This window comes from Dysidea avara, chromosome 5, assembly GCF_963678975.1.
Source record: "Dysidea avara chromosome 5, odDysAvar1.4, whole genome shotgun sequence".
Classification (NCBI taxonomy): domain Eukaryota; kingdom Metazoa; phylum Porifera; class Demospongiae; order Dictyoceratida; family Dysideidae; genus Dysidea; species Dysidea avara.
The window spans coordinates 4,745,270-4,763,332 of NC_089276.1; the positions used below are offsets into that span (position 1 = coordinate 4,745,270).

Below are 18,063 nucleotides of genomic sequence, written 5' to 3' on the forward strand. Positions count from 1 at the left end.
TATAGCCGTTCATCACCAGTTGAATTATAGTATCCCTTACTTCCAAATGTACCCATATCGTAAGCCAAAAATATTTTCCATTTGTTTCTAATTTTGTCCAGTTCATCACTAAGCTTTCTACTGCACTGAAGTAGATGTCTACCACGTTCAGCAAAATTATGATACATCGGACTAAACTCCAAAACAGTGTGTGTTCTAAATACAATCCCAACATATTTATGATCACCAAAAAAATTTCTGACATATGCTTCATAAGCTTTTATAATCCTCTGACTTGGTGGTAGTTCCAGTTGTAAACGAGAATCATCGGCTACATAATTAAACTTTGCATCAACTGTATATTGAAACAATGGTGGCACTGGTTGTATCTCCACCCTTGTTTTTCGAATACCAAGCCAATCTACAATTATCAATGCTGTTTGGTTACGGTCAACCTCACCAAAAATGTTGTTAGCTAAGTTTGAAATTGTCATGTAATGCGGTGCCAGGGAAGTAAGGTAGTATACAATCTTAGTGATAGTAAAAGTACTCTTTATCCATTGTAAGTCATTTTTATCAATCTTCTCATCTCTTGTGAAGTCATATTTCTTAATACGATCATCTTCAGCGTCATCGGTAAATATCAGAGGTACCTTCCGATCTAGCCTAATTGCTGTATACAAAATGATTGCTTTACGAGGAGTTTTACTGAGAAATTCTTCCCAAGAAACTAATGGCTTTATATGATTTTCAACAGCCATCCTGTCCCACTTATCTTTATCAAAGTAATCGCGAAATCGTAATGCTCGATTAAAGTTGGGAGCTATCCCATTCATATGGAACATAGAGTCTGCAGCAAATGGCTCTACAACATTCATTCCTAACTCATTTGCTAGTACTTGTAGCTGCCACACATTTCTGGCTCCACATGTCTGTTCTTCATAAACACTATAAGGAAATATGTACCCCTGTGATGCCTTAAAATCTTCAGTGTCTACTTCACCTATGGGAGCCATGGTTGACTGCACTAGCTTTGTAGATATGGTGGGCTTGATCTCTTCATTGCCATCTTCATTGTGGTGAGTGACTACAAGCGATGGCTCGTTTCTCGGACTGGAAGGTCCTCTATGTCCCAGTACGTAGATGACAAACAAAATCACACAGATAACGGCTACACACTCTATGGTACGTATCGTACGCATACTCAGACGTCTAAAGGAACATCTATGCAACTGACATCTAATATTTTCACTCGCAATGGAGGCAGAGCTATAGTCTCGTGAACGCAGAGGGTGTGATAGTCCGGTACTATCATATGATAGTCCCGTACTATCATATGATAGTCGTATGATACATCGTACGATAATACCATAGATAGTATATTCTACGTAGAGTATACTATCCACAGTGTCTCTACTCACAGACCCTTTTCAGGTAAGCTGCTGCCATAGCAACATCCGCCATTTTGGAGTACAACCCGTTTTGAAACCCTGGTAACATGGGGGAAAGCGTACAGGTCAACCTTTTCTGTGGAATGCAGAAGAAGAAGCTCTACTTCCTGGGTATTGTTTTACTCTTATAGAAAGCTAGTCTGGCGCCGCCCGCCCCTTTGCAAAAAATTTTGCGAAGGGGCGGGCGGCGCCAGACAAATAGAAAGCAACGCTACCAGGCGGGTTGTACTCCAAGATGGCGGATGTTGCTATGGCAGCAGCTCACCTGAAAAGGTCTATAGTCTCGTACACTATGGTTACAGCCAATAATATCACAGCACGTGACCTAGTTTGGTGCCGCCCAGCCTTTTCCAGACTATAGTGGGTGGAGTTGGGCACAAGACAAAGGCAGAGTTAGAAATGAGGGTATACGGAAGTATGCTATGAGTTTTATTTCACAGTGTGAGCGAAGCAAAGACTTAGTATTTGACCCACTTGTACTGATCATGATGGTGTACAATGTCAGAACCGTACTACATTTAGGAGTACTGTAAGTGTGCAGAGATATGCCTTATAGAGTCTCCCCAAAATTTTGTGCTGGACCATAGTATGTTCACATTGAGCTGAATCCTGAAAAACAGCTAAAAATTAAAAGTGGATTTTTCTCAACAGAGTTAACATTTCAGCCAACCAGATGATTAGTGGTAACAGCAAAAGTGTCAACAACAGACACATACAGTTTGGCTCCATTACAAGTTTGGGAAAGGGCTGTAATGGACTCTGTACTTATATGGCTTCCCCATAGGAAATGTATTGTGAAAATTTTGATTGGCCATAAATATTATGGCAAACATTTGAACAAAAGGATTTCAAAATATTTTTAGCGGGTCAAGCAGTACTACAAATGAGCCAAATTTCAAGATCGTGTGTAATTGCATCCATGAGTTATTAAATGTTTTTGAGGATTCAGCTCAACGTGAACATACTATAAGATCCGAATTTTTTGACCGGACAGTACAGTTTCAGAGTATCACATCATGCTATCTTGCTGCAGAAGAGAAAGTAACTGTAAATTTGCTGCACCAGTTAGATATCAGAGGCTATTTTATAGCAAAGAAATGAATGATGTAGCAGGATAAAACCTTCAATACAATTAATAGCAGTTTACAAGTTCACCACATGCACGTAGCTAGGGTTCTATCTAGCCTATACATATCCATAGTTGATGAATAGCTGATGCAGAAATTCATCAGAGCCTGGACCAAGTACACCTTTAGTAGCCAAGCCAGGACCAGCAAGTGATTCGAGGCAGCTGATCTCACAGTGTGTACACCAGGATGGTGTCTTGTTCACAAATTAGATAATGATAAGCTGGCTCAAGGTGCATGTGCATGGCCCTCAAGATATAATGAGATATCAATGTGCCTTTTGCCTAAGCCTGATACCGATCACTTCTGGGGGGATTACTTCTGCTGTTCATCAGAACTACCAGAGAAGAAAATAGAAAAGAGGAAGCAATTTTGACGAGCTTATCTCAGAAAATGGTAACTGTAAAAAAAAGATATTGAACAGCTTCCAGGGTGTGTCTGTTAAGGTGACCAGTGATGTGTGTTGGATAAAAGGAATTAACGAAAGTTTCTGTTGATTCTGAGCATGTAATCTTGTGTAACAATACTAGGCTGAGAGGCAAAGCTAGCTGTACATCAGAAGATTTTTATCACTCCAGAAATGACCATCAAAGAAAGTGAAAGACTTTAAGAACAGTAGCTGATCACAGCTGGATTGAGCGATGGCAAAATAAAAAAAAAACGGCAAGATAGCGCAGAGAAGCAATTAGATTGCTCATCCGAGACCCTCCTTGGTGGACAAAAGCATAATTGAAGCAATCAAAGCTAAACACGCTGCTTTCTCTATAGATAGCCTATGCAAACTATAAAGCTAAATAAGGTTAAATCCAAACTTAGAGCCATCCAAATGTCATATGAACAATATCTTTTAAAATAAACTTCAATCCAACCCTTAAGCTACATCAAGTCTTAAGTAAAAATGTGACCGAATTTTGGAAAATCACCCATGCCATATGGGCACATTTGACATGTAAAATATTTAATGATTAAGTAATAAGCTTCTTGGTATAAATCCATTTATTAGTGATTCCTTGAATTGGAAAAAAACTTTTGATGTTATTAAAACTGGATTCTGCATTAAAAGCATCACCCTAAACATTATTATTTCATACATGACAATATGGGCAAAACTCAGTCACAATTTAAGCCTACCTTTAGAGAAGTGTGATGGCTCTTTTACAACCAGTGACACTGATGGTCTGAAACGATGATATTTTGTTACTTATTATAAGCTAGAAGATTTATCGTATGTTCCGGTGCCTCCTTTTAGATATGAAGAATGTGTTGTTAAAACATGATTATTATTGCAGAAATTGTGTGCACTGAAAGATAACAAAGCCCTCTGGTCCATACAATAGTCATTCTTACATTCTCGAGGCTTGCACCCACACACTATACCATCAGTCCTTGATTAGTGGGGATAGTAATTGGAAAAAGGCTCATGTAATCCCAGTTTTTAAGACTTGGCTCTAGAATCAATTTGCCCGACTTCTACAGTAGTTAAAATTGTAGAATTGTCTATCTATCTCGTTTAAAAAACCATCAGCAACATGACTTTGACTCATTGTAAAAAAATATTACAATTACAATGATTAGTGTAATGTTGTAAGGTCCAAATTTTTTGTGAAGCTGTTAAAATAATAAATTTCTACAATTGTAAAATCTGTGACACAAACGATTTTTCTGTAATTCTTTGAACATCAGATCTCAAACAACAATTTTCTGCATCTCTTTGGATACTATGAACAGATGGTTTAGGCAAAATCCGCTAACTAGAAAATATAAGAAATTCACTCTGCCAGCAGATTCAAGTTAATGTACATTTCCCAAAAAAAAAAATTGGCTCAACCCACTGTAAGGTTGATTGTACAATTAACAATTACAATTAATAATCAGGTCATATTAGACACAAGAAAAGTTATAGAACTGTATTATATAGCTTAAAATATGTGTAGTTACTCTCTAAGTATTTCCCTTCACAAATGATCCTTTCCACCCATTCGATCATCCATCCCTCACTTCTTCATATTCTCCTTCTCTTTGGCTTCTTTGCTTCTGTACTTGGTGATTGTGTGGGAGTCTCCTTGGTAACCACACCCTCTGTGGGGTCTGCTGAACTTGTCCAAACCTGAAATAATTATAAAAGTATCATACAATATGGTAGTACTGGGGATCATGAAGGTTTAGACCTTTTTTTCACAAAAAGAAACAATACCTCGGCAGTATTGGTTAGGTATAATGAAGCCCAAAAGTGCTTTCAGTATGACCTGAAACGCTTCTAGTAGATTTTATTTTACATTTACTAGTGGAATTTCCTATTGAATGACTAACTTACTGTTAGCCTTCCAACAAACATAACTCAATAAAGGCTATGCATTTGATTTTTGCATCACTTCAGCCCGACAGGTGCCTTTGGCATATTGCAGTATATACAATGAATGTATCATGGGCTTGTTTACCTTTGTACATGTCCAATGACCACTTTACCTGATGGTTGGGGTGGGCATTACGACACAAAATCAATTTTATGATAATCATTTCATATGGTATGTGTGGGTTCAACAGTCATAATTGTGTTAAACAAACAAATAAATTAGGAACTAAGTTTGACATAAAAAGTAAAGAAACGAGGGAGGCCACCTATACCTGCACAAATTTCTATACCAGTCTACCAATCTTGAAAACTGAAAACCCTAATTTTTATCATCAGGTACTTCTTTAACTTAAAATCTTCAGGAATAAAATTTTCAGCTAACAACAAATTTTTTAAAATTATCAGTGAAACATTGACATTCTAAATTATGTTCATTCATATGCAACATGGAAAAATTCATAAAAAATTATCACAGAAACTTGAAACATACTATAGAGTACTAGACAATGGTGGAGACAAACCTATAAACAACCAATAGATAACAACATGGCACAAGTCAGTACACGCAGTGGTAGGTAGTCCACCATCACACAGCCACTACAGATGCTGCCAGTACTCACCTTGTCCATTTGAGACCTGATGTTCTTTATGGAGACATCAACTGACTTGTGTCCAGTCTAAATTACATTATAAGGAAATGTGTTAATGTTCTGCAATGCATTATATTGTTATTAATTAAATATACAACAAACACACACTGATAGAAGTCATAGACGACCTTCCCAACCTCCAATCCTATACAAGCTGTCATGCGAGGGAAATTCAGTTACCAATGAATCAGGTGGAACACTTTACAGAAGAGTAGATAGGCACTGGACAATAGCAGAGGCTTGGATCCAACTGGGTTTAAACGCATGTATTGGTCTTGTGCTATAAGCCTGAAGTGTGCTTAAGGTATTCCCCACTTGCTGACTTACAAGACCAACACAAGGGATCACTGGCCCTAGCTCTAGGGGAGTTTTGCTGGTTTACGGAAACCAGCCAGCTTATTAAAATCAAATTAAAATTATGTATCATATACTCTAATAGAACAGTCAACAGAGTAAATATTATAAAGCAATCAAATCCTATTCCTTTTGAACTGTCACAAAACTAGGGATGCAACAATATGGGTAAATACCATATTGCGTATTGCCTTAAAAATATTGCAATATATTGCTATATTGCAATATTTGGATTAGGGCCTTTGGTGATGTTAAGGTGCTATACTTGTGTAAATAACTCATGGATTATAGTACAAGTACAACCAGCACTGTTTGTTTAGGATATGTGGCTTCTAAAACATCAACAATTACATTCTAGTGGCTTTGATTCCTGCCCTCCAGGAGGGTGGCAGCTGAATAAGCTAATTATCCACAAGCCACAGCCCATTACAACCCAGCAATATTATGCAATATATTGTAAATTGCAATAAGCAATATATCAATATGTTTCATCACACATATTGTATTGTATTGTGATAGAAAATATTATCGTTGCACCTCTACACAAAACCATCCAAACTTGTTTCTCTAGCACCTCAAAGTACACTGTACAAATATTTATACATTTACAGCAACAATTTTATTTCCTTAAGGGAACTATTCTTTTGAAGCTTCAAATCCTAGAATGTTAAAATTGAGCTGTGAATGTTGTAGGATGACTTTTACTGGTAGGTAGCTTGCTAGATTTACAAAGGCTGTAATTCCCATGTCTCAGAGTGGAGCCTGCACCCCCACACCCTTTTCAAATGTCTGAGTATGCTACCACCATCTCAGGAAGGGTTGACCATGACTATGATCTTACATAGGTAAAGCTGCTGCTCTTCTACTGTGGAGTTGAAAATCAGTAAGCAAATTTTCTAGAACCACCCCTATTTCCACGTGGTTACAGACAGAGGTGCACAGACTATACACACACAAAACAAAAACAATGCCTGTATTTACAGTCAAGTGAAGTACTTGTTTACCATTCAGGTATCACTGATGGCAAATTGGGTACAAGGCTAGTGCCCCACAAGGGAGGTTGAACTATGTGTCAAAGGTGAAGGCATGTGAACCAGACATCCCACCCACCTAGTCTCCAGGCAAACACAAAGTAAAACAAAGCCTTTGCCAGCCATGTGAAACACAGCTACAGTATTGTCACCAGCACTGGTGCACTTGAGTTTGTGCAGACAAATCCCCCTGGGACAGGTCCAAGTCTCACAAATAGAATCTGCGGAACCCAAAGCCCATACACTGCTAGGACAGTTGTGCACAAGCACGCTCACACATGACACAAACACACACGAACAAGTAAAAACACACACGAAACAAAAATTAAAACTCAGTTCTAAAGCATCACCTATTCATGCCACTTCTACACCCACACGCACACATGCACGCATGTGTATACTAGGGCTCAAACGAATATTAGAATATTCAAATACCATTTCTAGTATTCGAATATTCGTTTCAAATGAAATATATAACATCAGTGTGTAGAGTACATGGAAATTCTTGATCCTACATAAGCATATCTATGACATAAGTGATCAAATCATGTTGATTCTGAATTGTATTAAAGAGACATCTTGTACAACAGGATTATTGATATCTCGTCCATATCAATGCTGAAAAAGAATATTCCAATATTTGGTAGTTGTGAATAAAGAATATTCAAATAGTAAAAACCACTATTCATTTGAGCCCTAGTATACACACACATACACACGCATGCATATGCACACATGCATGCATGTGCATACACACAAATGACACATATTACATGCACACACACGCACGCACGCACACACACAAGAAGGATCCACTCACCATTAAAACAGTTGGTAACTTCACTGGAGGGTTAACAGCCTCATCTATGGATGGATCAACCTTCTCATGAAATGAATAAAATTGTCCAGCATCTTCAGAACTTTCTTCTATCTTACTACTATCCCCAGCTACTGATGGAGCTTTAGTGACTGATTGTTCCACTGGTTCACTACCTTTATTAAACCACTTCAGTTTGTTACAAGCTGCCTTGAATTTTGTATCCCTTTTAATGATCACCTTTGGTGTTGTCATGGCAGCAGCTGATTTGCCCTGACCAGAGTGTTCAAGAAACAACGACATTCTCTCCCGAGTGGATAACGGCTTAGCAAAAGTAGCCATTTTACCAGCACTGCTCTTTTTAAAGATCATCTTACCACCTCTACCTGTAGCTGAACCAGAAGTGGTTGTGATGTGATGTGATGAAGAGTGTTGATAAGTTGAGGATGGTATAACATGATGACCTGTTGTTAATGGTTGTATGGTATTGTTGTTAGTAGGTAGGAGAGTGGCTACTGATGTTGAACTGTTCCCCATAACTCTACCATCATCCTTACCATCACGTTGACCTAGTGATGGAGAAAGACAGAATATGTGTATATACATTATGATAATTTGCAAAGCATACTAGTAAATGAAAATCTGAAACATAATTGTAAATTCAGATGAACTTCTAAAGCAAATAGAAATCTTAATGACTAGCTACTTAGTTAGACATCATTAGAGATATATTAAAACTATTACAAATGCATTGACTTTGAATCTGCTAAGAGATTAGATATATAAATCCCCCAAACTTGCAATTATGTTAGGTATAATCTAGAAAAAGAGAAAGAACAAAAAGCTTTTCTTCAAAAATAACATATGGAGCAGTCGTCACTTACCTCTTGTTTTCTTTGCGATGACTTTTCTTCTCTCTTGTAACTTCTCTCTTGTCTCTTCAACAGTCTCAAACTCAGGAGCATAACAAATGTGGAGCTGTTTACCAAAGAATGGTTGGTCATCCATCTTGATCTTGGCCATTCTGTAATGATGGAAATAACACAGAGTGACATTCTTGTCAATACCAAATGCTACGGCTGCTATGTCACATGGTCAACACACTACAATAATACCCTTAGTCTATGAACACTGAAATGAGTGACACTTCAAATATCAACAAAACTATCGGATTTTCAAGGAATTGAAAGTGTGGCACCAGTGTTACTGTTAATATGCCACACATCTTACGGTGTAACATAAACCCACTGTACATGAAGCCACTAAACTCAAATATGAAATTCTAATGGGTAACCAAACCACAAAACTGAAACTACTGTAGTGTACATGAAATGTGCTGAGACTGCCAAGATTTGGGGCAGTTTAATGCATTGCACAATTCCACACATGTACACGTCAACAGCTCTATATTTGTAACACAGCCACAGTTCCGGGGATCACAATGGGACAAAACACTATTGGAGGGAGAAAAGTAGTCAATAATTGATACAAGTGCACTGTGTGCAAACAGCACGCTCTATCTCCACACAGTATTTTATTCAAAAGAAGTTTGATCTTTCAAAAGCGTTAAAGGTATAATTAGCATATGATTTCAACTTAAGCAATTGGTATGGCAGGATGTTTGGCACAATTATGTGATAGCAAAACACACAAAAATAACAGGTTCAGTGTCAGTTCACACAAAGGTCTTTTCCTTATATTTTAGAGGATTATTGAGTGTTAGTATTTTAGTTTTTAGCCTTCCTCCTAAAATATAATTTTGACCACCTCTCAGTGATTCTTAGAAGAGATTATTCCTCTTGCTCTTTCCACCTTTTCATTGTATACATAAAGTGCATTTGCATCACAGTACTAGCTTCTTAGCTAGTACATGGTAAAAATTTGAAGGGGCCCCCGGAGGGAGGATACTTCAGCACCCCAAGCACCCCCACCTAAACTCTGTTACACACACTACAACAGTTACCTTGCATCATTAATATCAACATATTTGATCCAGTAGACATCAGTGTGTTCCTCACAAGGGTAGTCATCCAGTATGTGATATCTGGTGAGTGAAGGAATAAAACTTGTATAAATGTCTGGATATCAAGCTACTTTTCTTTGCATATCTATATACAATAAACATGGCACAACTACGAAGGCTGCACCTTTCCCAGCCCATCTGTTTATATTTAGAAACCTTATATGGGTATATAGCCAAAAACCACTGAACATGAATTTGTTGCAAATACCAAACATAGTACAGACCATCCATGAAAAGCAAATATTTCAAATGGATTTATTGAGGCACAACATGTACATTTGAAAACTACATACAAGATTTATAAGATTTATTGTTGAAAGATTGATGCTGTCAACAAGAATGGAGCCCTTAGTTGTGAATTTTCAAAGTGTGTATTGAGCCCTGAGAAAACAGCTAAAACAGAAGTGGTTGTTAATTTTTTTTTTTACAAGAACAACTGCATTTCAACCAACCAGATGACTAGTGGCGACTATAAAGGTGTCAAAAGCAGACGAATCCAGTTTGGCTTCATTACAAGTCCAGAGTTTTACTGTACAGTGGGTTGTGTCCAAATTGTTGACAAAATTTTCTGGTGGCAGATGCATTTTTTTATATTTTACAGAGTTTCTTCTGTATTCTTATAGCATCGTAACTTTTCCATAGTATCTAGAGAAGAATTACAGAAAAATTGTTTGTCTATTGTAGATTTCACAATCTAAGAACTTTATTCCGGAGGTTATTATAACAACTTACAACAGACAATACACTTTAATGGTACTTTAGTAGGTCAATCAGTACAAATTATGTAATTGTATTATTGATGGCATAGCTCAATGTGTACATACTATAGTATACATGGAAATTTCAGCCAATTTGGGAAATTTAGACTTACAAAGATTTCATAAATGGCCTCTGCCTTTGTTGCTGACCCCTCAAGAGTTTCATATAGAGTAACTGCTCATTCGAAGGACACCATCACATGGACATCGTTATATCAGCAGGACCAGGCTACTAGCTGGAATTGAAACTGCACTAATTTGAAGTTCTTGCATTGCTTGTTCTTGCATAAAAGTTATAGGAACATAGTGCAGCCACTGTGGATTAGAGAGCCACACTCTTCGAGGCCTTCCAGACCATCGATTAACGGAGCAGTGATGCATATGTTGGACAACAAAGGAATTACTTCCATATTGTAAAGAAACTTTATCCTTTTAGCTAACTACATGTCAGCCCCTCCCTCCCTCCCTCCCTCTTAATACAGCCATAAAGGCACCAAGTAGCTAACTCTCAATGCACGGACTATAGCCAGCTACAAAATGCACAAATTCTAGTGCATAGCTTTGGTAAATGGTTTGTTATGGCATTTGAAGTCATCAATAACGCATTTTAATAAGAAAGATTTCATAAAACATACGTATTAGTACAATAGCTGCATTAGCTAGCTAATCACGTGCAGGGTTCAAAGTAATTCTGTAAAAAATTCTGTAGGCTCTTGCTCTTAAATGTCACAGCTATTGTTTTCTTTGCTTCAATTGGCTAAATCAGTCTTTTTAGGTCTGCCAGCTCACTCCAATCTGTACGACGACCATTCCTTAGCTTATTTAATAAACAATTTTTACAGTAAGTTAAGGTCCTAATGAATTACACTTGTCGACATTGTAGCGCTGCATCATGCATGATTATTAGCTAGATAATTAGGTGTCACCTCCCACCCACACTGTGAATGGATACCCAACGTAGCCATGGTGCGTAGCTAGTAGTGTCCGGAATTAGATGCAGTCCATTATTATGTGGTGTCCAAAACATACTATAGCTGTACTTCAGGACAATGGTGAGTACTCCGTCATTAGTTGGTAAATGTGAGGGTTGAATGAAAACAACTTTACTGGCTTAAAGAACTAAGAGAACCAACCAGCACACACACAGTTTAGACTCACTCCTCGATGTTCCCATACAATGACAGTTGGTCCAACAAATCCTTGGTCACTCCCAGGGCTGCCACGTTCTGTACTAGCAGATAACGGCTCTCATCATTCACTGTATAAACCTGCACAGGGGAGTCTTGGAACCATTTTATACACAACTAACAACTACCTTAACGGATCTCTCGAGTCTTCCTTCTCTGTAACGTGGTCTGGTGTAGCAGTACTCTAACTTGACGTGATGGTCTCTTACAGCACTTGGATCCACCATCAGTTTGTGAGTCACATACCACAATCGAAAGTTATAATGAGTCAAATTAGCATGCAAGAGCACGAGCCGCAGGAGCATGAAGTCATGTTCGTATCTATGGTTCGCCGGTGGTAGCATGGTGCCAACTGGTAGTAGAAAGTGTTGGTTTTGATTACTGCAAGGCAACCTTGTGTGGCCAGAACACTCTTTCTCTACGTCAGCGCGTATTCGAAATTATACTTCTTTCCGCTCGGGCCCGCCAAGGCTAGTCTCGCGTGGCCAGACCACTTTTTTCCGTATATTAGGTGGGAAAAAGGGTCTGGTGCAACTCCAATAGCTGTTTACTTCTGAGCTGTCCCCACATTCCGGGGACGCTAATTGAATAACATTGGTCACAAAGGAGGTGCCATGACGTCAGTAAGTTAACTAGAGATCTGTTTATCCTTTAAACGAATCTTAATTTGCTCCGATGTCTCTTTTATAGCGTCTTGAAAGTTAATCCTCATCGTGTAACAAGACTCACAACCGGAGCAGGAGTGTAGGAATACTTCATAGTTTTACTGACGTCATGGCACCTCCTTTGTGACCAATGTTATTCAATTAGCGTCCCCGGAATGTGGGGACGGCTCAGAAGTAAGCAGCTATTGGAGTTGCACCAGACCCTTTTTCCCTACCCAATATACGGAAAAAAGCGGTCTGGCCACGCGAGACTACGCCAAGGCTAACTATATACCGTACGCAATGTTTAATTCGTCAAATTTAAATTCGTCAAATGTTTATAAGCGCCCATAAGTACTTAGTTTGGTACCCAGGGGCGGATCCAGGAGCTGGCAAGGGGAGGGGCACAAACAGGCTAAGTTGTAGGTGGTTGGAGAGAGCCAGATTCTCTTGTTAGTTGCTGAAATTTTAAAGTAGCAAATAAGCACCTCTTAGTAGTGTCTCACTGTTGATTTTTGCCATTTGGCCGCTTGCAGATGATTGCGAAGTCTTAAAAGTTGATTTAAGGCCCTGAATCTCTGCAACACGATAATTATTTTTAGAGGCGCTTACTACGCACGAAGGTGCTGGGTGACTGTTTCACAGTTAGTTTGACTTCGGTTTGCTTTGTTTTCAATCGAATTTGTAATAAATGTTAGTAAAATGTGCATATTTTCATGAGTTGTATATAATGATCTTGTCCTGACATAAAGTTTAGTATTTTAATTAGAACTAGCTAGCTAGCTATAGTTGGCTCCTCGCTCCTCCATAAGTTGGGGGGGGGGCATTTGCCCTAAATGCTCCATCCTGGATCCGCCATTGGTACCGTACGCAAGGAAATTTTGACGTAAGAAAAATTTGACGAATTCAGACTTTAGCAGATTTGACGAATAAAATGTTGACGAAAATCAAGAAATTGTAGGCAAAACCTGTACTTTTAAGGGCGCTTATAAACATTTGACGAATTTAAATTTGCAAATTCGTCAAATTTTTTGACGTCAAAATTTCCTTGCGTACGGTAGTACATTTTGTATAGCGTATTTATGTTTTTTTTATTAAGTATTAAATTAAATCACTACCTTTATAAGCGCCCTTAAAAGTACAGGTTTGCCTACAATTTCTTGATTTTCGTCAACATTTTATTCGTCAAATCTGCTGAAGTCTGAATTCGTCAAATTTTTCAAATTTCCTTGCGTACCGGTACCTGCATGCATGATGTTATTCTGGCTGTTAGGCGCAATCTGTGAATTTGCGCAGTTTATAAATTACGCTGCGCATTTTGTGAATTCATAAAATGCGCAACAATTTATAAATTGTTCCGCAGTTTGTGAACTACCGTAAGAGCTGCGCATTTTATGAACTGGGTACCGCCGTTACGTTCTTGGCCGATTCAAGTACGTTTCACAGGGAGGAATGACAGGCTTCTTTTACCCCTTTTACTAGCTGAAGGGACGTGGATAAAGACGCATTATACCCGACTATCTCTCCCTCCAAGGTTCCTTTGCGTACTCTGCAGCTGGCCTCATAAGCGGATCTGAGGGGGGGCCAAGGGGTGCTCTGGCCCCCCTTGGACTCAGTACTATATTGATACCAGAAACTGGAATCATTCACACTGTATTCAGAAGTATAGAAAGCCAATGGGCAAATAGAAGACAACAGTTTTAAATGTACTTTACAGTTATACTGTACACTGTAAAGAAAGTAAGTTTAAGTTTTTGTGCCATGATCGAGATACTCTAATAGAGCAGTCACTACTCTAATAGAACAGTCACAATTCTAATGTCATAACAATACTAGCTACACCTATTTAGTACACTTTACCATCAAACAGGTTTTATCTCAGATAGGCTAATTAATCTTTATATTGCAAGCATACTTTTTAGCTAAATGTTACCGAAAATGCTCCCAAATTCAAACCTAGGTCTAATTTTTAAAAATTTTCTCTAACTACAATCATAAAATTGTATGTCTATCATTCATTCAGCTATACTGAATGTAGTTATGCAACTGAGTATAACCTGTGTACTAGAATTCCTCTTAGTGGAATAGACACTGTTGTACACTAAAACTTCTTGCCCCCCTTTGACAGTGCCTCCTAGATCCGCCTATGGCTGGCCTGGATAAGGTGCACTGTCTTTCTCTCTCAGTGTTGCGCTGCGTATACTACAGCATTTGTGGTAGGCTAAGCCATTTGTTTTGATCAGCTGATATTGATGGGCACAGTCCAGTCTGCATGTTTTACTTCTCCTAGCAGTTGTCCAGCACATGCAAACACTGCACATGCTGCACCAGTAATGAAATGCATATCAGCACATACGGTTTGGTACATCGTAACTCAAGTCCAACATCATATCTTTAATGTCCAGCCTTAAATGATACACGCAGTTAGTTTCACTCTCACATTATCCCATGCATCCATGCAGATGTAACACAACACGTGGTTAGCTACATAATGTCACCTCTGTGTGATACAGTTATTAGTGCAAACATATAGTGTTTGGAATCAGGTATGCTGTGTTACACATATAGCTAAGTATGCTGCTCCAGTACATGAGTTACAAAGGTACAGCTCCATTTGATGAACAGCAAGACCCAGAAAAGTTGTATCCATTTTCATCTTGTCTGGTTATAACCACATGTCTTCCTAAACACCGTTCATGGTACCCCCCCCGTGAGCAATTATTGCACCTGACCTATGGAATCCATACATTAATTTGTATGCATATGACTAGACCTCACCATGTCAGTTGTATTATCATCCAAACTAATCATTCCACAAGATTGACAATAGTCATCCAATGATTCTAAATAAACAAACATTATAATTCATGTGACACATCATAACTCATCAGTACAATACAACAGATGATGAAAAGAAATTTGCTGGTTCACCAAGAAATCCAACTATTCATCAAGAAGGTTATTTAAGCTAATATAGATACATTTTACCACAACATGAACAAACACGTACATGTTTACTTAATGGTATACAAATGACACAATGTGATGATGTATACCGAACTGATTGCTGAAGCAATTATTAGGTGCATAATTATAATAATTTTTAAGGGAAGCCATTACATGGTGCTAGCTACCACAAATCAACACCTTCCACTGTCAGCAAAGATGCATAAAGGAGGACTCAAGTAGGTCCATGGAGTTCTCATTATACGTACTGCAGTATATATGCCAAATTAAGGTACCAAGCAACGTTGAACAGTGAAGAAATCAAGCCCGTAGCAGGAGATCTGTTCCAGGTAGTTGTAAAGCTGAGTACCATGTGCAAAATACACACATGGTCTTACTAGGGGGTCTGGAGGGATGCCCCTACAGATTCCTTCTGAGATCACTTACTGACTGCTCTATTAGAACAAATGACTGAGTGTTGTAATCTATTTGCAAACTAATATGTCAGAAAATTGGTAGGTGGGCTCCATAAATTGATAGGTCGATGGGGACCACAAAGGTTTGGTCTCTTGTAAAAAATATCAGCTAAAATCCAGCCTGACTTGTCCTTCACAACTTGGCATTATTACAAACTTGGGAACCTGACTACTTGTTCAGTACAGAATATTGGTATCACCCATCTCCACAACGTATGACTAGTGACTATAAATTTTTGTGATGCTTGAGAATATGATAGCATACATAATTCACTATATCTTATACTTCCATATCTCTGCAAGTATTTTCTTGTAGTCTACATGTCCATTTTCAGTTGAATACACACGCTCTACTATGTCATAAAATTTCACAACTATTGCAACTAAATGATGGTCATTCTCATTCTGTAATTACAAAATTTTGTGAAGGGCAAGCACAAAGTTTCTTACCCTTTGTTTGTTCCAACTTCAGCTCTGGGTAACTTAATAAAACAAACTTCTTTGTTGTAGTAATGAAAGGCAGGGCTAATTAGAGCATCACTTCTTTCCACTTCATTCAAAACGGTCTGATATCAAACATGATCTTCTGCACCTTCTCCTCCGTTACTGTTTTGTTTTGCTTTTTGGAGGTGTGATTGGGACCAAGATATTTTCCTCTACAGAACCTTTCGAATAGCCGGCTCTCTGTGACCCTCTTTTGACATATCTCACAAACTCATAGTGAAATTCACACCTCGCATACACTGCCATGAGGAAATCTCGTGATCCAACACTTGGAACGACAGTAGGTCGGCAACCGATACAACAGGCTGTACGTATCGCATCTCACCTTGCCATATGGCAGCATGACACCTGCGCAATTTATACATTGTTGCGCATTTTATGAATTCACAAAATGCGCAGCGCAATTTATAAACTGCGCAAATTCACAGATTGCGCCTAACATGGCCACGCGAGACTAACCTGATGTAAGTTACCGTTTGTTAGTTGCAGATTTAAGTACACAATTGGTACAAAACAATTTCACCATGCAGGTTTTTGTATTTGTATTTATGTGTATGCTGAACAGCTATGCTGAATATTTAAGCTAAAATGAAACTCAATGACAACCAATCAATCAATCAAACAGAAAACTGCAGAAAAACTGTGAGAGAGATTCTGATGCTTGATAAATAGAGCCTCTTGCTTGAGAGCATGCTGTTGCTGCAAAACAAAACAATCTAAGGAAGAAAGCTGATATAAGGCTCAGTATATAGGGGAGCTAGAAACTGAACAACAATTATCATGATAATTGTCTTGAAATATTTACATGGATTAATACAGTTATTACATTAAAAGGTCAGTAGTCAAGGTCCTTTTATGTTTCAGATCAGAAATAACCAATCCGGGTGAGTGGCTCATTATTGCCGGATTGCTATGTATATGCATGCACCGTCAGCTAAACAATACCAGAAATTTGAGGTCATGGGCCTACTAATTAAAAATTAAATTGACATACAGTGTTGTATTGGCAATACATCTCAAATAGCAGTGTACAATGTCCGCTCTGTAGTGAAGGTAATGAAATATGTATAAATAGAGGCTAAATGACCCATTTGGTAGGATTGAAGTCCGTATACATGTGGCAATACAGACTATGGTTCAGTAGGCCCAAATGTATGGGTTTAACATACAATAAACTCACTCACCCTACGAAGTAGGTTGAATCTGTATGTAACCAATCATTTTCACCTTATTATTAACGCGTAGGCTAAAACCTTCGCTAAATACAGCCATCTACTTGTGGTTCCAGGCCGTCCATAAATGTCCAGCGATGCTCCAACAAATTAGAAACTGGTTCAGTCTTTGACGTATTGCCTACGTCATTCGTCATTAATAGGCAAATCCAGCACTGACCTTACTTCAGTAGAAAGCTCAATCCAACTAATTTTTTTTCCCCCGGGCTGGATGGACTGCCCTTGCCTACCACCCCCAGCACAAAGAAAGCACGTGCTGGACAACTGAATAAAAAGGACCAGATTGCTGAAAGTTTAAAAGTCCCTGTGCTCATCAATGCGGTCCATCTCAGGAGGCATCAGAGGAGCGATGCGAGATGGACCTACTTCCACGTATGCACATTGTAGCTGACCGAAGTAGAGAAGACAATGTGCATCGGATAAAAGCCAGAGTCTGACTGTAACTAGTAGAGCCGCGGCGAGATAGATGGTCAGCCAAACGACGGTAGAAAACTATTGCCTCCCTTAATACCTCCAGTGGTCGCAAACACA

At 38.6% G+C, this 18,063-nt stretch overlaps 1 protein-coding gene and 1 long non-coding RNA gene across 2 annotated transcripts; both read right to left on the reverse strand.

Annotated features, from left to right (window-relative positions):
• Window positions 1-4,415: 4,415 nt before the first annotated feature.
• On the reverse strand, window positions 4,416-12,557 carry LOC136256578 (uncharacterized). The gene is made up of 7 exons (XM_066049556.1): window positions 11,859-12,557; window positions 11,702-11,811; window positions 9,726-9,806; window positions 8,647-8,786; window positions 7,766-8,331; window positions 5,531-5,587; window positions 4,416-4,664 (listed from the first exon to the last, which is right to left on the reverse strand). Exons 1-7 carry the CDS (start codon window positions 12,072-12,074, stop codon window positions 4,560-4,562), a joined length of 1,275 nt encoding a protein of 424 aa, XP_065905628.1. The 5' UTR covers window positions 12,075-12,557; the 3' UTR covers window positions 4,416-4,559.
• Window positions 12,558-14,952: 2,395 nt separating this feature from the next.
• LOC136255494 (uncharacterized) lies at window positions 14,953-17,739 on the reverse strand. The gene is made up of 3 exons (XR_010700918.1): window positions 17,485-17,739; window positions 15,153-15,217; window positions 14,953-15,106 (listed from the first exon to the last, which is right to left on the reverse strand). It is a non-coding gene; the product is annotated as an uncharacterized lncRNA (long non-coding RNA).
• Window positions 17,740-18,063: the final 324 nt, after the last annotated feature.